The sequence below is a fragment of the Ictidomys tridecemlineatus genome, chromosome 7 (assembly GCF_052094955.1).
Source record: "Ictidomys tridecemlineatus isolate mIctTri1 chromosome 7, mIctTri1.hap1, whole genome shotgun sequence".
In the NCBI taxonomy this organism is placed as follows: Eukaryota; Metazoa; Chordata; class Mammalia; order Rodentia; family Sciuridae; genus Ictidomys; species Ictidomys tridecemlineatus.
This window is the reverse complement of record NC_135483.1, coordinates 176281042-176302747: the sequence shown is the minus strand read 5'-3', so window position 1 is coordinate 176302747 and position 21706 is coordinate 176281042. Positions and strand designations below refer to the sequence as shown.

Genomic DNA, 21706 nt, shown 5'->3' with positions numbered 1-21706 from the left:
TTGAAAAATATCAAAAATATTATTTCTCTTGAATAAAAGCCTATAATTTTAAATGTCAAACATGAACTTTAACAAAAGGAAAATAATTTTTAGTCAATATTGAATTCTGCAGGCAATTATTAATTATCATGGATAAGAAACTGAAACATTTATTTTACAACACAGTTTTATCATAATTCAGCTCTCTACTTTGAGAGAGGTTTGTCCTCGGTTTATATTTCTTCATGATAACTTATCTTCTATCTATAAACTGTGAGGTTAAGTATTATTTGGAAAAGTAAAATATGAAAAGACTGTTTATGCACCTAAACCTCTTAGTTCATTTCCACCCACAGATACTCCATTTTATTAAATATGTCTTATAATTAAGAACATTTGTTAGCTGGGTAGCATATCATTTGCCTAAACAATAGATTTAAATTTAAAATCAGCCTTAAAAAGCTATATCATCCCTCATTGTACATGATTATGCAAACACAAAATACCATCTGTTTAATTATACACAGAAATACATTTTTCTACTATCACTGAATAGCAATATTTCTTTATTAATAAAAATTGCAGATAATTTATAATCAATAGATTAGTGTTAACGAAATGCCTGTGATTAAAAAAAAGTAACAGATTAATATCAATTCTTACAGATCAGATGGATTATAAATTTTAAAAATAAATTTCTTATTTAAATAGCATAGGATTTCCAGAATAGTTGCTAATATACGACCAAGAGTTACTGTATGCCTACAGCCTATTTCTCCTGTTAATATGCATTAAGATGGTACATTTATCACAAACAATAAACCAGTATTAATGTCTGCTGAAGTCTCTTTCTGTTGGATTTTGTTAATTTTTATGTTCTAGGGGCCGACACATAACACTACATTACATTCACTTTTTACATCTCTCTAGCTTTCTCTGGATCAGCGTGGTTCTTTAGACATTCCCTGATTTTAATGACCTTAAATATATTTTTTATTTAAAAAATATACATACATATATTAGTTGTAGATGAAACTTTATTTTAATATATTTATATATATACAGTGTTGGGAATCAAACCCAATGCCTCACACACGCTAGGCAAGCGCTCTACCACTGCGCCACAACATCAGCCCAGGGCCTTGAATACTTATAAATACTAATCAAGTAATATTTTACAGAATGGCCTTAAATTTGGGTAGTCTGATGTTTACCCCATAGTTAAGCTATACTTATAGGATTTGGCAAAGAAGACAACAGAGGTGAAATGCCATTATAAGCACAACATATCACAGGTATATGCTGCCAACATGACTTAAAACTTATTATGTTAACCTTGATCACCCAGCTAAGGTGGTTTACCAGGTTTCTCCATCTAAAGTTACTTTTCCCCTTATATCTATTGTACTTTTGAAAGCAAGTAGTGAAGTACAGCCAGTACTTCATAGATAAGTTGTCCAGATCCATCTCCTTCAGGGAAGGATTATCTACGTATATTATGTAATATTCTCCTGTATGGGAGATTTATCTATTCTCCTACTGCTTATTTATTCAATGATTTATTTATACCATTGTAGAATTAGAGATATTTATTTTATGCTTTGAGTAATAATCCAATACTACATAATTTATATTGTTGCTTAAATTGTAACAACATTAGGGTCCTAAAAAAAGAAGAATCTCACTCAATTTTCTTTCCCTCATGTCCCACATCAGGGCAAGCTGATGAGAACCCCTAGTTGCAATTTCCTTGGCATTGGCAGGAAATTTAAATTATGCAAGCCCCTCCCTCCAAATAAAAATGCTCACCTTGCCCTAAATCCCAATCATAATAAAACATAAGCCAGTCTCCTTTCCCTGATCTTACTCATACATTTCAGAAATGCTTAGGGGCATATGCTGCTCTCTGAGACAACTCAATTATGAAAGTATTAAAATTTTTCACTCCCTTGCTGTGTGGACGGTACTATTAGCCCTAATATCCAAACCAAATTTGAATGGAGATCCACCTAGCTCTGTCTACCATAGTTCCTTTATCTCTTGCCAAATCCCATTGTTTTCTTGAGGTTCTTTTTTCTTTTCATTTTACAAATATTTTTAATAAATTCATTCTGTGACATCATGACACACTGTAGGTTCCTATGGCTGTACACCCACACCTGATAAGTATGCTCCAACAGAAAAAAAAATTGGTTGGTAATAAATTGTTCTTTGTATGAGAGGTATCCAGACAGGTTCAGTTCTTTTTTTAAAACGTTTATTTCATTTGTTTATTTTTATGTGTTGTGTGGACCGAACCCAGGGCCTCGAGTGCTAGGTGAGCACTCTACTGCTAAGCCACAGCCACAGCCCCCAGGTTCAGTTCTTTAAATGGTAACCTTGGCTTGTTCTCCAAAGACACACATGGAGAGATGGACTACAACTACATTCTCTGCCCTAATTTGGAGAATCAACTAATTGATCTGAGGATAAATTATTATTATTGTAGAATTATTATATTATTATTATATATTATTATATCAATTAGAATGTTGTACAGAGAGATATGACAGTCATCTCACCAGTTAGTAACCTGAATTTAAAACTACAAGTCTTCCACTTGTTGCCATAGATATCAGACGTTTACACAGCCTATCCCTAACTAGCACACAGATAATAATGAATCTCCCTCAAGTGCCAAGGAGATAGCACTTAGGCACCATCAATCTTGTGTAGTCATTTTGGATTTTGAAAAACATGTACTGATGTGAGGAATCATGTACCATGCAGAACTTAACTTGAGGATGGTGACTGCTGTGGTCAATTTCCACTGACATGTATAAGACAATTCTAAAAGAGCACTGAATGTCCATTTTCAGTAATGTCCATACTGAAATCTACAGTGGCAGCAACAGGATTTCCAATTTAAATCTTGACTTTCTCAAATTGTACAGAATCTACTATTTTGAACAGCAGATGTGGTTGAGAGGAATGCTATTTCTAAATCCAAACTATTCCATTTTAGATATCAAGAAATAAGCTCTTTAGAATTTTTCCATTAGTAAGTATTTTCTAAATAGGGATTTTATTTTTATTTTTTGTTTTTTTTAGGATGAAGTGGAAGCCATTAAAAATTATCCTGTGGAAACAGGTGTGAGGACTGTCTGAGACAAATGAGGATATAGGGTGGCTTGTAATATAGAAGAAGACAGAAAAGTCATCCCATCCAATAGAACCAAAACATATAAAGGGGAAGTCTATGCCTGAGCAAGAGGTCAGACATAAGAGTGTGGGTTTCCCTCTCAAGTTAAAAACCCAAGGGGGCCTACTAAGAACAAAGTTCAAATAAAACTACATAGTCTGGGGATACTCCAAATAGAGAGTATACTTGCTCCTAGTTTCTCAGGAAATGGTGTAGGAATGATGACAGTTACTTAAAAAGTCCTTCATGATTTTCACAGTGCTAGAAAAATAGTGCTCTCTAGGTAGTGTAAAAATTGACTGAAAATGATGTGTCAATGTAGACAGCCCTTAACTGCTTTCTAAATTGCTTATGGCTTGTATCTGCATTATAGGGAAATCAGAAGCGTCTGCATACTTCTGTGAGGTAAATAGAAATGTTAACATCTGAAGCACTGGACCAGAAAAAAAGTATTAGACTCAGGACAATGAGACTACAGATGTTAAGAAGCTCACAGATGTTGTGACAGAGACCATGCGTTTAACAAGGTATACAGGGTTTACACTTAACCCACTGAAAACCATGCATCTCAACATCAGGAATATGATCAAATAAGTCACACTACATAGGAAAGTAAAGACAAAGAATAGCATGTAGAGTCCATGCTATAAGATTCATAAGTACCCTTTAAAATAGGGAGAATGAGAAGATGCCGCCATCGGAAAGAAGAAAATTAATACTGATAATTATCTCTCAGCCAACCAACCAGTTACTATAATATTTACATACTAGGGGATAAACTTACAGAAGCTGTTTTAACCTAGAAAGATCTAGACAGTCTTCAGCAGGCAGGTTATCTTTTCCTTTGCCTTCAGGAGTATCCAGGAGTTCAAGGACAAAATAAAACAGTTGCAGCTAATAAATATACAACCAAACAGAAGTATATAAAATTCAACCTTGACTCACAGAGTGATTTTAACTTTTTAAACATGTTTTCATTTTAGATATATATAAATCATAAGGCAAATAATTTACCTTTGATTAATATGTGAGAAAACAAACTATATGTAAATGACCTGAAGATTCACACTTTACCCCAAAACTGAGATTCAAACTCACTACTCCTAATCCTTAACTTTTTTTACTAACCCAGTGAGGAATGATCTGAAACCCAGGAATTGTTTTATACTCTAAATATGCTCTCAAAATGGCCTTTAATGTAACTTCAGGAATCATGCTCATTTCAGAGACAGGAAAATCAAGAATGCTTCCACAGAAACAACAGCTCTAAGCACAGAGCAGAGGAATGGCAGAATCAAAGCTGAACAGGTTGCAGAAGTAGAAATAAACAACTTGGTGGTAGTGCAGGTACTTGCTACAGGTTAGATGAAAAGGAGTAAGGAGATTAAATTCTAAGGGTTTAAATATAATGCCATAAAATTTAAATAATTATAAAACTCATTTCATTCAATATTATTTATCATGCAATCTAAACATTCAGAGACAGAAGATTAAAATTCAAGCAGAAAGGGCACCAAAACAAATGAGGTTTTGCATTTTAGTAGCTAAAGATTCCACTCAAAAGACAAACTTGAATAAAACATCCCTTTACAATAAAATTATTAAAGGAATTGTATTATCATCACACAAGCTTCTGTATTTTCTGAGTTCGGGCAAAATCAAAAATTCCAGATAATAAAAAAATCAATGTTAAGTACAATTGCAGTTTTATATTCTGATGTAAACTTTATATATACATATATACAAAATAAATATGTGGTTTATAAATATTTTGTTTTCTTTTCCTTGATTACTCTGCCAAAAATTTCCCACCTCTTCCCTAGGCCTAAGCCTGTGTAAAAACTCTTCAGGAAAAATTAAAAAGGGTTTCATTCATCAAGCAAAAAATAAAAACAAATCAAATCAGGATCTAGGAGTTTCAAATATTCATTTGGTGGAAATTACAGGGAGTTTATATTCATTATCTTACATGTTTCACAACAACCTTAAAATATGGGGCTTTGTCTATATTATATATATGAAATCTAAGCTCTAGGAGTCTCTTGCCTAAGATCAATGTTTATAATTGTCAAAGGTGGCCTTTGAACCCATTAGTCTAGCCACAATAGCTAAGTAATTTCTTCTAACTTAATAATCTACTGTAAATTTGTTACAATTAAATAATATTTAATTTAATAATAATTATTATGGGTTTTAAAATGGATAGAATACTTTTTTAATATTTCCAAATGAATTTTTTACATAAAAATTTGTGAAAAAATTTTAAAATTTACCTCAGAATCAAAATCAGTGTTTCTACTTGTACTTAAAAAGGGAGAGAGAAGGGAAACTGTATGGAAATGGAAGGAGACCCTCATTGTTACACAAAATTACATATAAGAGTTTGTGAGGGGAAAGGGGAAAAAAAAAACAAGGGAGAGAATTAAACAACAGCAGACAGGGTAGAGAGGGAAAATGAGAGGGAAGGGGAGTGGGGATAGTAGGGGATAGGAAAGGTAGCAAAATAATACATTAATATGGTATTATGTAAAAATGTGGATGTGTAACCAATGTGATTCTGCAACTTGTATTTGGGGTAAAAAATGGGAGTTCATAACCCACTCGAATCAAATGTATGGAAGATAATATGTCATGAGATTTGTAATGTTTTGAACAACCAATAAAAAATGATTAAAACTTATTTCAAAGTAGCTTTGATTGTCTGTTTACCTGTCCAACAGCTCTGTCTCTTTCCAAGGAGGTCAGCATTTTCTCCTTCAGTAAAGCATGGTGCTTCTCATGTAACACCCTTATAGTTGGTTCATAGGATGCATAATGTAATTTCAACCTATAAAAAATAAAAGGACTGTTGCATCTTAAAGGGTAAAAGAATTAAATAAATGATTCGCATCTAACATCTGAACTGATTTTCTTTTATTTTTTGAAGGAGAAATAAAAATGACTAACTATATAAAGGTCAACACACTAGAGCCAAGAAGCACAGTAAGTATTATTTAGCATGCCATTTCAATGCAAAAACCTGGGGGTGAGGAGTGAGATAAGGGAGGAGAGGAAAATACCACATTTGCCTTTACTAGTTTTCTATTTCCTATTAGCACCTTTTGTTGTATTTAAGTATATACTCAGCAGATTGCTTCAATTCTTTGAGATTTAAGAAACTACAGTTCCTTTAATCAATTCGGAAATAATTTTCACAAAATTAGGGCCACAAACAATGGATGAATAAACAGAAAGTATCATTCATACCAAAACAAAGGATGGTCTTGAAAACAAGACAATGTTAAGTATAAAAGTATTTTGATATGTAAGTTAATACTACTGAACATGTGATACAAAATCATTAAAATCTAATTTGAAAATGACCACAAAATATTAATATTTGTAATTGAAGTATAATGTACATGAGGTAAAATTTACAAATCGTCAAGTGTTCAAAGAGTTTTGAGAACTATGTGTACTCATGTAGTCCACATTTATAATATCTCAGAAAATTCTGGACTTTATATATTTGGTATCATAGAATATGTTCTCTTTGGAAATGCTTCTTTCACTCAGCATAATGTCTTTTAGATTTCTTGTTGTCTTATATATCAGTACCTATACTTCATTCCTTTTTTATTGTGAGTATACTTCCTTGTATTACATTCTCTGATATATTATTCAGATGATGAAAATCTGAGGTTAGGATATCATAACTAATGCTGCTCTGAACATTTTTATCCAAGTCATGCAAGACACTTTGATCACAGATCTTCATTTCTTTTAGATAAATACCTAGGAGTTGAATTGCTGAGTTGTAATTTATACTTCCAACAGGAATATGTGATGGTCCTGGCTAATCTTTGCCAACAGTTTTGTAATAATCAGCCTATCTGTGGTTTATAATTTTAACGTACTTTCAAATAACCAATATTTTATTTACAGTTTTGTCTTAGTTTCTCCATTTCCTACTTTATTGATTTTAGCCATTTTTTATTTCATTTTTTTCTATGTAATTTGCTCTTTTTAAAGGCTTTTAAGACATAAAAAGATTATATAACTGATTATAAAACTTCTCCTTTTTAATACAGCCATTTAAAGCTATCAGGTTTAAGCTGCTTTTGCTGCATTCCACAAATTTTTATCTGTTGCATTTTTGAACACTCAGTTCACAATATTTTCCAATTTCCTTTTTTGACTCATGGGTTATTTGAAGTTCAAATTATTTTCTAATTTCCTTCCTGGATTCATGGATTCCTTGAAGTGCATTAATTAATTTCTAAATATTTTGGAAACTACTAGATACCATTTTGTTGTTGATTTCTAATTTAATTTGGTTTTTGTCAGAAAATATTCTTTGTGCAATTCAATCCTTTGAAATTTAAAGAGACTTCATTTATTGCTCAATATATATTTTGGTAAATATTCCATGTACACCTGAAAAGTTCAAAACAGAATTCTAGAAATATTAATTATGTTTAATTGATTGATGATGCTACTCTATAAACTTAGAGAATTTGTCTATATTTTCTAATAATTATAAAGAGTCTTAAAAATCTCCAATTATAAATGTAGAAATAACTTTTTTTTTACAATTGTATCAGATTTTGCTCCATGTATTAGATTCATGAATATTTAATATATTTTCCTGATGAATGGACCCATTTAAAATAAAATGTCCCCATTTTTTTCCCTAGTTCTCAGGATTGATTCCCAGAGTATGTTAACTCTCTAGTCCCTTTCTCCAGCCACTACAGGTTCACAGAGGTATCCCCCACCCCTTTCCTGGATGAACTGAATGCTTCACCTGTGGTACAAGATGCTACAGAGGCTTCTCTCTTCCCCATGGTTAATAGATACCCCTCTGGAAGTGACCCTACCTTCTCTCCTGAATGCCAAGCTGATACTGTGACAAGAGAAGATAGAGACTCTGTATCTAAAATGTTACAAGAATTAGTCAGCATACACTGACAGGGACCAGAACACTCACAATGGTTTGAGGTACTTGAAAAAAGGGTTAGAATGTAAGATTGGACAAACAATAATTCATTTACTGTGAAACATTTTCTTTAGAAAACTGACTTAACCACATAGTAAGAACTCCAGGGAATGGGATAAATTAACTTGCTAGGACACACCTTAGGAATTTCAAGAAGTGGGTGCCAACACTCATCAAAGTAAAATGCCTGAGCTGCCCTGGTAGCCAGTATAGAAGGACTCCATAACATTCAAGAAATTTTCCACCTTATAATAGCCTCAGTTCTTCTGCAAAATTGTCTATGGCTATTTACTTCAGTGATTATACCTGTTGGAAGTTTCTGTTGATATCCAGAAACCCAAAGTGAACATTATGATCCCTCTATTAGAATGGAAGTCAACAGAAACAAGATACTAAGTGGAGTCCTGGCTAAAGGATGGCTCACAGTTAGCTTATTTAGTCCAAATATCCATCAAGTGGTCAATTTAAACATTCCTGAGTGAATAATTTGAACTCATTCTTGGCAACTGAAGTAAGTTAGCAGTAGAATCAGAAAGTCCAACTCCTCTTCTAGGATTCCAAATACAAACATCATGGACCACTTGATAATGACCCACAGGTTATTTTCTCAGTTTCTTCTTTTTGATGCTTTGATAATTACTATATAGCTTTTTTCCTTTATGCTTCAGCTTCATTATTTTCTATTTTCCTGTTTTTATGTTCTCTCATCATTTTGTTGACAATGTCCAATCTGCCAATACAAACTATTTATGAATTGTTCATAGCTAATATTATGCCCTTCAGTTCTAGAATTTCCACTTGGCTCTTCATTTATAGTTTTATGTCACTGTTGAAATTTCCCATCTCTTTACACATTATAATCATTTACTTTAAAACCCTAAGCATATCATAACAGCTGTTTTAAAGTCCTTATCTGATAATTTTATTGTTTCTGTCCTCTCTGGTTCTGGTAATAATTCTTACTGTTGAGAGTACATGATTTTCTGCTTCTATTTTTCTATACAGAGATACACTGGTATATATTTATCTATTTATTCACTCTATGTTGCACACACACATACTTGTTTGAATTTTGTCATCTTTTAGACAAATTAACTTTATCTGCCTGAAAAACTCTCTAAAAGATGACAAAATTCAAGCAAATTAACTTTATCTGCCTGAAAAACTCTCTAAGGATTGAGCTTGAGCCTTTCAGAGCTTGTCACATTACTTTTAAAATTTTCTTAGGGCAAGGCTAAAATACTGCCTTTTGTAGGACCGATCTAAACCTATTTCTATGGCATGGCTTATTACAGGTCTTACTGAATATTCTGAATATTTATTAAGGATCTGTTATAACTGTTCAGAACTCTTGCATCTATTGCATCTTCCAGCACTGTCCAGCCTCTGAAATCTCTACTTTGTTCACAGCTTCCCCAGAGCTGATCTGCCAGGTTTCAGATTCTCTTCACTTGTATTTCTACAAGTTAGTGTTTTGGCCAAAAACTAAAGAGAGCCATAACAGATATTTCCTGAGTTCCTTTTCATGTACACCTTTCCTTTTGTGTATAATTGTCTGAAAATTTCAGCTCCCTCTTCCATCAAGAACTATGATCTCTGCTTCTTCAGCTCAGCAATGATCACTGTGTCTGCTTGTATTCTATCTTCTCATACTGTGGTCTACAAAATGCATTCAGGAAGAAATTGGGATGATCACACTGCTCAGTTCATGTGTTTCCCTTTTCTTAGACATCACAAGTACTGCTTTGCTGATTTTCTAATATCTTAAAAACAACTGACTCCTATATTTTGTCGAGTTTTGTACTCTAGGACCATTTAGAAGGTTAGTTCTATAGTAATTATTCTGATATGACCCAAAGCATATTGGGTATCATTATTTTTTCTATTGAAATATTAAAATGGTAGCCTTCATTTTATTCAATACAATTTTCATTAAATTATTTATAAAACTCATTGATTTCCAAATCATACTTCATTTGTGATAGCAATACAACTTAAATATTGAAGTAGTTATTACACATTTAATGTGTGCTAAATCAACCATACTCATAAAAGAGAGAAACAAAAATAAAAAATTTATGTAGTATGTACAATTCCATTTTCCATTTGTGTTTATGTGCTTAGCATATATGTACTTTATTATATACCTCCAAAACAATATACATTTATAAACACATATTCAAGTACAAAATTGTATACCAAAACAAGGTATGTTATAATTTATGGACAGTTAAAGAAATACTTTGTGAGAAATATTGAAGACAAACTCTCCCCTTATTTAACTCTGGCATTGTTTTAGTCTATATATAAGATGTTCCCCCAAAACTCACAAGTGAGACAATGCAAGATTATTCAGAGGTGAAATGATTAAGTTATGACAGTTTTAACTTAATCAGTGGATTGATTAATTCACTTATATGGATTTACTAGGCAGGTATAACTATTGGCAGGTAGGGTGTGGCTAGAAGAAGTAGGTGACTGGGGTGTGCTTTTGGGGTTTATATTTAGTGCCTGGTGAGCAGAGTTCTGTTTCCTGATTGCCATGTTCTGAGTTGCTTTTCTCTACCTCACCCTTCTGCCATGATATTCTGATTCTCCTCAGGTCCAGAGCTCTAGGATTGGCCAACCAGACTAAACCTTTAAACCATGAGCCAAAATCACTTTTCCTACTCTAACTTGTTCTTATCAGGCCTTTTAGTCACAGCAATGCAAAGCTGACTCAAACAGACATCTAACTCATTTATGAAATGTGGCCTTGACTAAACTTTGTTCAGAAATTAGCAACACAAAACACTACTGTCATATAACATGCAAACAACATTCAGAGAAACTGTCCAATTAGTATGTCTGTTCTATAAGTTCCATAGAACTTCATAATTAGTTTACAATTTCTGTATTTGATAATGATAATTCTCAAAATACATACATCATAAGACATTCATATAAAATCTCAGTGTAGTTTTATTTTGAATTTTGAATTTCTCAAATTGCTAGAGATGTTGAACATTTTCATGTATTTATTGAACGTGTATATTTCTTCTTTTGAGAAGTGTCTGTTTAGCCCTTTGGCCATATATCGATTAGCTTGGGGGTTTCTGTTTGGTTGGCTGGTTGGTTAGTTGGTTTTTGGTGTTAGGCTTTGAGTTCTTTTTATATCCTAGAAATAAATGCCTTATCTAAGGTATAGGTGGCAAAGATTTTCTCCCATTCTATAGGCTCTCTTCTCACCCTCTTCTTTCCTTTGCTGTGAAAAAGCTTTTTAGTTTTATATCATCCAATTTATTAATTTTTGATTTTACTTCTTGAGCTTTAGGAGTCTTATAGTAGATGGAGCATTTCTGGTATAATGCCTAGGTCTTTGATCCATTTTGTGTTTTGTGCAGTTTAATAGGGGTTAAATTTCATTCTGCTACATATGGATTTCCAGTTTTCCAAGCACCATTTTTGAAAAGAATATGTTTTCACCAGTGTATGTTTTTGGTGCCTTTGTCTAGTATGAGATAACTGTATTTATGTGGGCTTATCTCTGTGTCTTCTATTCTGTTACACTGGTCTTCATGCTTGTTTTGGTTACAATACAATGCTGGTTTTGTTACTATGATTCTGTAGTATAATCTAAGGTCTGGTATTACCTCACTCCAGTCAGAATGGCAGTTATCAAGTATATAAGCAACAATAAATGTTGGCAAGGATGTGGGGGAAAAGGTACACTCATACTTTGCTGGTAGGACTGCAAATTTAAGCCACCACTCTGGAAAGCAATATGAAGATTCCTAAAAAAATATGGAATGGAACCACCATTTGACCCAGTTGTACCACTTCTCAGTATAAACCCAAAAGAGTTAAAAATTAGCATACTACAGTGACATGGCTATATCAATGTTAATCACAGTTCAATTGACGATAGTAAACCAACTTCAGTGCCCTTCCACAGTTGACAGGATAAAGAAAATGTGGTATATCTACATAGTGGAATATTACTATACTATAAAGCCATAAAGTAAAATGACTTTATGACATCTGCCAGTAAATGGATGAATTTAGTGACTATCATGCTAAATGAAACAAGCCAATCCCCAAAACCCAAAGATTCAATGTTCTCTCTGATACGTGGATGCTAACACAAAACAAGAAATTGGGGGAGAATAAAAGTTCAGTGGATTACACAAAGAAGAATGAAGGGAAGGGATGGGGAATAGGAACAGAACACACAGTGGAATGAATCTGACATAATTTCCTATGTACATATATGAATACACCACAGTGTTATCTCCACATTATGTATATCCATAAGACTAGGATCCTAATTAGAATAAGATATATTCCATGTTTTTATAAATATGTCAAAATTGACTCTACTGCCATGTATAACTAAAAGAATTTTTTAAAAATTCATGTTAAATGGGAAATACTGTAAAAGTTATTATCAAATTAGATGAACAATTTACCAAAAAAAGTTCCACTTTTAATGATTGAAAATGAAAGGAAATATGGATATACAATTGAAATATTCAGGTAAAATATGACACAAAGAATTCAAATTCTAATTTAGCCAAGTAACTAACTTTGATGACTCATTTTTTTATGTGACTCTTACGGCATAACTGAAGTTTTGTTCTAGGCACTTAGGAAAAGCACACTAGTGATTCAACAGATGGTAAAATGGAAACATTATTCCTAATGATTAAATGAAGAAATAAAGGCCATCTGAGTATAGAGCAAGTATGGATGTATCACAAGGTAATATGTATTTTTTATTCACCTGAAGTAATAAAATATGAACAAAGGTAGAATCTAAATTGATAATTTTTATGCAATTAATTATAATAGAGTTTCCCTTAAACATAGTTGGATGTTTAACAAGTATGATATATTTTAAATATAAAGACTTAGCTGGCAATTGTATTTCAAGGTACAGATACTTACATCATCACATAAAGTTCTATTAGATAGCCTGGCCCTAGAGCAAGCAAAAGAGAAGTTTAAGACTATAAAGTCCATTTTCAGTTTCTTATGGAAAGGAAAGTAGGTTGTGTGGAAAAGTAAATCTAAATAATGTCTTCAGAATAATTTCTGAAAGTGTCATCATAAATTCAAGGTCATTTAGGATATCCTCCTATCCTGCAAAGCCACATCGACAGTTTGCTCTTTATGCTTACAATTTGGTAAGCATGGCATGCTCTTACATGACTTGTTGCCTTTGCACAGAATATACCAAGAGCACTCTGCTGCCTCCACTCCCTCATTGTATTTACTCTTACTTACACTTCACTATTTAGTTCCTCTGAAAATATATCCTGATCCCTCTCACACTTTAGTATCATTGAGATGACTACCCTCCTGGTTGATTCAGCAACAACTGTATCAACCATCACAACCATCATACACTGCAGAGGGACCTAGAGTCCTTGACAGCAAAGGCCTAAATTTATTCATTCTTGAGTTTTAAACATATAACATAGTATTTGGTACATATTATATGCTCAGTACATATTGAGTGAATAACTTTATCAAAAAGGTTCTGTCATATTCAAACTACTTAACACTAATAACTTTAATAAATATGCCAACAAATATGGTCAGCTTACCCTTTGAGGTCATTAATTAATTTATTTTTTTCTTGGACTATTCTCTTGTGATGCATTCGATGAAAATCACGTTCTTTCTGAGTTTTCAGCAGATCTTCTCTAGCCTTGCTGAAAAACATTAATAATAATAATTTAAAAAATCATTCCTACTTCCTTTCTGCAAAACTGTTAAGTCTTCAGTTCAAATTCAGCCTTGGGAAATTCAAGAGATAATTGAACCATAAAGAGTCCACTATAATTCTCACTGAATGATCACATGCAACATATTTTGTATGGAGGTAATAATGTGAAAGGGGGTAAAGGATGAAAGGATGAAACTTATAGTTTCAAAAATATGACTCACTCACATTTAACTAAATTAAAAATAACAGTTTGCTGCCAGATACATTCAAATAAAATTCCACCTACTTTTAAAGAGAATTTGTTCAGTGTACATATTTGAAATACAAAGTTTAAAAAGTAATTCAAAATAATTATGAATAAAATAAAAATTCCATGGAATTTAATTCTAAACCTCCTACATAGAGGATTAGGAGAATACACTATATTTATTTCTGAAAAGAAAACATATAAATTCTGAAAAACAAAAAAATTTCTTCTGTTAATTTGTAGTTAATTCTCATAAGAAATATATACCAGTTGATCCATTATTAGAAATAATTGGTGAGCTTATTAAAATATTTTTCTGAACCTATCAGAGAGCTGAAGTGACAAAACAACCAAGTATCATGAAACCCAAATATAGGTGAGCCAATTCCATAAAAGATATGAATATGAACTATAGCCAACAGGGAGAAGAATACCAGAAATCAGATGAAAATCAGATGAAAGTATCAAGTATATCATCTGAGGGTTAGGGCAATTTGAAATAGCTAGGAAATTTGAACTCACTTATAAACTCTTTCCTGCAGGCCTCCATTGAGTGTTAGGGGCAGGCAGGGAGACCAAAGAGAGCTTCTTTATGTGGTGATGTCATGCAGGCAATAACCAGTGGATGCTGGGGAAAAGGCACAAAACACATAGGCCCCTGAGGAAAGGGCAAAACACATATCTCTGGGGCTGAGGCTGCAGCGCTGTAGCTCAGTGGCAGAGCGCTTACCTAGTAGGTGTGAGGACTAGGTTTGATTTTAGCAAGACAAAAATAAACAAATAAGAACTGGGGATATAGCTCAGTTGGTAAAGTGCTTGCCTCATATGCACAAGGCCCTGGGTTCAATCGCCAGCACCATAAATAAATAAAAAATAAAAACATAAAGGCAAGCTATCCATGTCTATAACTACAAAAATAATAATAATAAAAAAACCCACACATTCCCCCATAGTAAGTAGAGGTCTCCTACTCCTAAAGCAGGGTATAAAACTACCACTAAGAGCAACTACAGATACAAGGAAGACTTTAGCTACAATACTGAGGAGACCAGAAGAGTCAAGAATGCTGAGGAAGTGGCTCAGGCCACATAAAGCCTCCCTAAAAGTGAAGATGAACTAAACCAGAAAGACATTCTCTGACACCTCCATGAATTAGAGAGCAGTAAATAAAGAGCAGGAGATTGTAAGAGGGAATGGAAAAAAGAAATGGTTGGTCTTTCCTGGGGAAAAGGTTTAGAGAATAGATAAATTGTTTTCAAAACAAAACAATGAATCTGTTGTTGTTGTTGTTGTTTTAAACCTCTGCATTAAGAATGATGTATGAGATCCTAGAACACAGATTTCAAGCCCATATTTTAAGTGTTCTAAAGAATATCCTTATAGGTATATGAAAACAACTTAGCTCTACAGTGTCAACTTGAATGAGAGTTTATCTCAAAAATTAACAGGTGTTAAAAATCAAATAAATAATCAGCTCACAGGTCCAGTTGCTTCATTAGAGTCATACAGTATAATAATTCCATACACAATATTGAAAATTCTTCATAGCAATGTGACCTTGGGAAGCTATATAACTTATGTAATAGTGTTTACAAAATAGCTGTACAATGGACTTGTACATATATTCAACTGAATGATTCAGTAAAATGGCTTATGGCCTTGTGTATACTAAATATTCAATAAATGTTACCATCATAATCATGATCACATAATCATCATCATATTACCACTAGTGTTTAGTATAGTAGAATGATATAATTATTCCTATAATAGGAGGTATAGCAATAATTAGTTAAATCTACTCCAATGAACTAAAAATATCAGGATTAATGATTATTAGTAACACTATCTTTTTAAAAAGTAAATTAAACTTTAATGAACATCTACTTTAAGTCCACTAAAATATTTTCAATAGATTGATGAATTATATAAATACACATTTCATTTATTTTATCCAAAATATAAACCCACAATAAGTTAAAAAATACTTGTAAAAAATAATGCTCTATATTTCTTAACCAGAACCACAACGTGCATTGCATCAACTCCCTTTTTTAAAACACATTTAGAAACCTATTTGTGCTCATCCCAGGAAGGAAAGCATAGGAATTGATTGAAGTATTAGACCTTAAAGTTTTTCTGACCATTAAATTGGTTTTCAGGGACTTGCTTTCTGTCTGCACAAATGAAGTCTACTCCGTAAAACAATTTAAATTCATTTCATGGTGATGCTTCTCCTATTATGACCTTCCTGCTACCCAACTACTTAATAAAAGGAAAATAAAAGTTGTGCTAAAGGATAATTGTAAATATTCACATAAGCAACTAATATTTTAACTATATAGGATTTCTCCACCACATTAGTAGATGGGAAAACATCTTTGTGTTAAAAAAAAAAAAAAACTTTCATCAACACAGAAACAAACATTGAGATTCTATTTCAAATACAATGAAGTCATTCAGTGAAACATTCTACTTGAATTTATATTTCATAAAGTATATAATTCAGTTATGCTTTGTTTTAAGGAGTTGATATGATGACTATCTAACCTCCCTATTCCAGGAAACCAGCATGTCAAAGTCTAAAATTCAAGGATATAATATTAAGGTCTACATATTGTTATCTTACTATAAAATTCCATTATTCAACATAATATGAATGTGATTCAGAAGCATACTCTTAAAATTTTTTAAATGAATATTCCTGGAGAAATCATTGTATTAACTGAATAGTTTAATTCTTTTGGAATGATCAATTAAAAATAAATTTATTCTGTTATCATTTGGCTCAATAAATCAAAAATTTTCTTATTGCACCAACATATTTCATCTTTGCTATCTTTTTTCCTTATGTTCAATCTTGAAACAAAGTAATTTCTTAAAACAATAGTTATACAAATACCACAATATTTCATTATCTTCAATGGGCCTTAAATGAATTAATTTAACCCATTAAAATTAATATTTGGAATAACTGTTGAACAGCCAAATAGAATTCAGCCAAATTATAGGAAACTTCTTATTATAATCTTAATAAAAAAGAAAGGGGTATACCCATGTCCAGAAAAAAATACCTTAATTTAACAAGCAATTACCTAAACACTAAAGCATGAAATTTTATGGGCTACATTATTATCTTTATTTTCACAGTGTTTGTTTCTGAAAGTCATTAAATTAAATGGATCTTTATAAAAGCTGTGCATTCTTTGACCTTGTATAGAAGTCAATATTGTAAGTGAAAGCAGGGTCTTTTAGTAAAGAACCTATTTTTTTCTCAATGTTAATTGCTATTTAATTTCAATTTTTTTCTTGCCTATATTTTCTGGTAAAAGGTAATCACAATATTTCATTATTTTTAAAGTCTTACTTTTCCATTTTTTAGTTAATAATCTCACTATTATTTCTTGCCAAATCTTCAGGGCTCTCAATAGACCCTTCTGATCCACATTACGTGTTCTTAATGTAAGAGCCCAAAAAAGAAAGATAGTACATTAAATGAGTCAAGACTTAACTTAATGGAATGTTGCTTAAATTTCTGTCATGAAAAGAAAATGTTGCCTACTTCATAAAAATGTTATGAAGTCAGCAAAAAACATCAATTAACTATTCTAAATTTATTAAAAGCTTAACTACAGAGCTAAATATTATCAACACATAGTCACTTAAGTGCCTACTATCTGCTAGGCATAGTGATAGACCCTGGGGATATAATGAACACAAGACCCAGTCTTTGTTATATAGAGTTCACAATCCAACAGGAAAAAATAGATAATAATTAAATGTTAAAGTCATAAATTTATTCTTTTATTAATACATAACATTAAAGGTAACTTTAATAAATGGATGGATATGCCATGTAAAGGGATCACTAAACCTTGGGAATCTATTGATCCTCCTCCTCTCAATATATGTGTACACATACATATGCAGACACACACTCTCCCCAAATTAAGTTCTCAATTCTAACCTCACCAGGTCTTTCTATGGAAACTTGTAAAGCAATTCTAAAGTTTCTCTTTTTTATTTATTTATTTTTTAACTACATGACAGCAGTGGAAAGCATTACAATTCTTATTACACATATAGGGCACAATTTTTGCAATTCTGAAGTTTCTATGAAAATACAAAGAACCTAGACGAGCCAAACTATATTTTAAAAAGAACAAAGGTAGAAGACTAACAATACCTGACTTTAAGACTCAATAAAAACTAAAATATTTAAGAGTATGGTGTTGGTAATAAGGATAAGCAAATATATAAATGAAAAATATAGTCTAGAAACAGACTCAGCCATTATAAGGTCAACTGATTTTCAACAAAAGTGCCAGAAGAAATTCTTTACCTCACACTATATACAAAAATTAGCGACTGAAATAAAATTCTAAATCTTTAAAGATTTTAGAAGAAAGTATACAAGAATACTTCTGTAACCTAAGGGTAAGCAGCTTTATATTAGACCGGATATTAACAGCAATGTAATAAAATAGATACAATTAAATTTCATCTAAATTTAAATAGATACAATTAAATTTCATCTAAATTTAAAACATCTGTCCATCAAAAGGAGGCATTTAGAAAATGAAGAAGCAAGCCATGGCCTGAGAGATAATATTCACAATTTTCTTACAAAGGACATGTATATTGAAAATACAAAGAATTCTTATAATTAAATGGCGAGAAAAACAAACTTATAAAAAATACGCAAAAGTCTTAAACACATCAAAAGCAAAGCACACATATGGTCAATAATCACAAAAAAATTGTTCAATAGCACTTGTTATAAAGAAAATTCACAAGATGATAATACACAATCATTAAAATAGCTAAAAATTAAAATACTAACAAAATTCCATGTTGGTGACTGTATAGAGTAACTGAAATTCTCATATATTGCTACTAAGAAAGATAGTCTAACTTGTTGGAAAAGGGACTAGCAATTTCTTACAAAGGTCGACATCCACAATTGATCCAGAAATTCTATTCTAAGTTTTAATTCAAAAGAAATGAAAACACATCTCCATGAAAGATTTGTACATAAATGTTCATATAAGGTTTATTTATAGTAAAAGAAACAGCCCTATGGAAATTGTGACATATATTATACAGGAGAATACTACTCATTAATAAAAAGAAACAAACCACTGATGCATGAAAAAGTTATAGGTTAATTGCACAAACTTTATGCTGAATACAAGATGCCAAACACACAAAAGAACATTCTATGATTCCATTGCTGAAGTTCTCAAACATGCAAATCCAATCCGACGTAGAAAACATTAGTGATTTATAGGCCAGAAATGATGGTGAAGGTACACAAAAGTAATTTCTAGACTATTTAAATGTGTGGGAATTGAGTTTGTCAAAATTATAAAACTAATATTTCCACATTTTAAAGTAAATAAATGACAAAAAATATTTTTAAAAAGGCATTATTATATATTGCTTACTTTCTTTAAGTTGTGTAATAAGATCACAACATGAGATCCACCCTTTTAATAATTTTTAAGTGAAAAATACTTCATTTTGCTTGACTGAAACTTTATGACCATTAATTAGAAACACATTCTCTATTACCCTTAGCCCCTAGCAACCACCATTCTGTTTTATGATTCTATGAATTTGACTATTTTAGGAACCGCATATAAGTAGAATCATGCAGGATTTTTCTGTGATTATCTCATATAAATTAGTATAATATTTTCAAAGTTCATTTATACTGTCACATATTACAGAATTTTCTTCTTTTTAAAGGCTAAATAATATTCCACTGCATGATTATACTATGTGTATTTACCCATTTATCTGTCAATGCACATTTAGGTCATTTTCACATATATGCTGTTGTTAAGAGTGATACTGGGGGTGAAAATCTCTTTATGGATACTGATTTTCATTCTCTTGAATGAATGCCTATAAGTGGTATTGCTGGATAATATGTAGGTAGTTCTGTTTTTACATTTTTGAGGATTTTCCATACCATTTTCCATTGGTAACTACACAATTGGCATTCCCATCAACAGTGTGTAAGATTCCAACTCTTCTGTATCCTTACCAATACTTTTATTTGGGGAATTTGTTTTATGACAATAACCACCCTAAGAAATATGAGGTAATTTCTCATTTGGTTTCAATTCCCATTTCTCTGATGATTAGTGACACTGAACATTTTTTCCATATGCCCTGTTGGTCATTGAAGAGACTGAGGGAGAAGGCCATGTGTAAACTTGGGGAGATGGAACTCTGGAAGGGGTAAAGAGAAGTATAAAGAACATATGGTATTCCACATCATGTACAACCACAAGAATAGGAAGTTGTACTCCATGTATGCATTATATGTCAAAATATATTCTTCTGTCATGTGTAACTAAAAAGAACAAGTAAAAAAAATTAAAAGAACATATGCTGGGGACAGCTTGGTTTGCTAAGAGACAGATTAGCATAGAGACCACAATGGCTGCAACAAGCAGGTTTTTTTTACATAAAATCTTTGGAGAAATGTCTATTCAAGTTCTTAATTTATTTTTCAATTGGATTATTAGGCTTTTTGAGTTCTCATATATTTTGTAAATGAACTCCTTATAAGCTATATGATTTGCAAATATTTCCTCCCATTCTAAAGGTTGCCTTTTCATTTTGTCATTTCTTTGCTGCATAGAAGGTTTTCAGTTTGATGTTGTCCCATTTGTTTATTTTGAGTTTTTTTGGTTTTTGTTTATTTTTTTTTGCCTGTGCTTTTGGTATCATACCCAAAATCATTGCCAATTACCAGTGTCATAAAGCTTTCCTATTTTCTTCTAGAAGTTTTATGGTTCAGATCTTATAATTAAGCTTTTAATCCATTTAAGTTGATTGTTTTGTGTAGAGTGTAAGACAAGGGTTTGAATACATTCTTTTGCATGTAGACATCCACTTTTTCCAATACCACTTGTTGAACAGACTGTCCTTTAACCATTGTGTATTCTTGGTACCCTTGCAGAAAATCAGTTCACCATATAAGTATGGATTTATTTCTAGGATCTCTATTCTATTTCATTGGTGTATATTTTTGAGAATTTAAAATTTAATATATGTAAATAAATTTTGACTTTACTTCTATAAAAAAGGCCACATTTGGTTATTTATTCAGTGTTATGCTGCCAAGGCTAATTACAAGGATAAGCAGATAATGATGATGGTAATGCTATTTTATCCACTCAATATATATTGTATACCAAGCATTATGTTTGTTACAGTATAATGGATAAAACAAGCACCATCTTTGAGCTCAAGTTTACAAGACTCTAGAAAAAATAAACAAGTAAATAAAATGTCTATCTATGTAATCATAAACTATATTGTTATGAAAGGAAAAAGTGCCCTAACACAGAATGCTGATTTAACTGTTACTGAGTACTCATTATGTGACAGACACTGTACTACACAAAAGGTAGAAAATACTACCCACTTACACATGAGGAAACTGAATAATAATTAAATTCTTCTCTTTAATAAATGGCAAAACATCAAGTAGTTGTGTTATTCTAGACACAATACCTGATTAGTCATCAGTTCTGGACCAAAGTTTACATGGGGGGATAATGCAGAGATTAATGTCAGCAAGTGTCCTTGAAA

The 21706-nt window shown here is 31.9% G+C and overlaps 1 protein-coding gene across 13 annotated transcripts in view; it reads right to left on the bottom strand.

The window, feature by feature from the left end:
* Positions 1-21706, bottom strand: part of Spag16 (sperm associated antigen 16) — an 872559-nt gene that overhangs the window by 810956 nt on the left and 39897 nt on the right. For 9 of the 13 annotated variants that reach the window (XM_040294874.2, XM_040294876.2, XM_040294884.2 and 6 more), the window contains 2 exons: positions 13727-13834; positions 5870-5987 (listed from right to left, as the gene is read on the bottom strand). In XM_040294874.2, the coding sequence (XP_040150808.1) occupies positions 5870-5987; positions 13727-13834 (226 nt within the window). Of the gene's footprint in view, positions 1-5869; positions 5988-13064; positions 13094-13726; positions 13835-14617; positions 14724-21706 lie in introns of those variants that run through there. The other 4 variants (XM_078017968.1, XR_013424290.1, XM_040294881.2 and 1 more) reach the window with 3 other exon arrangements.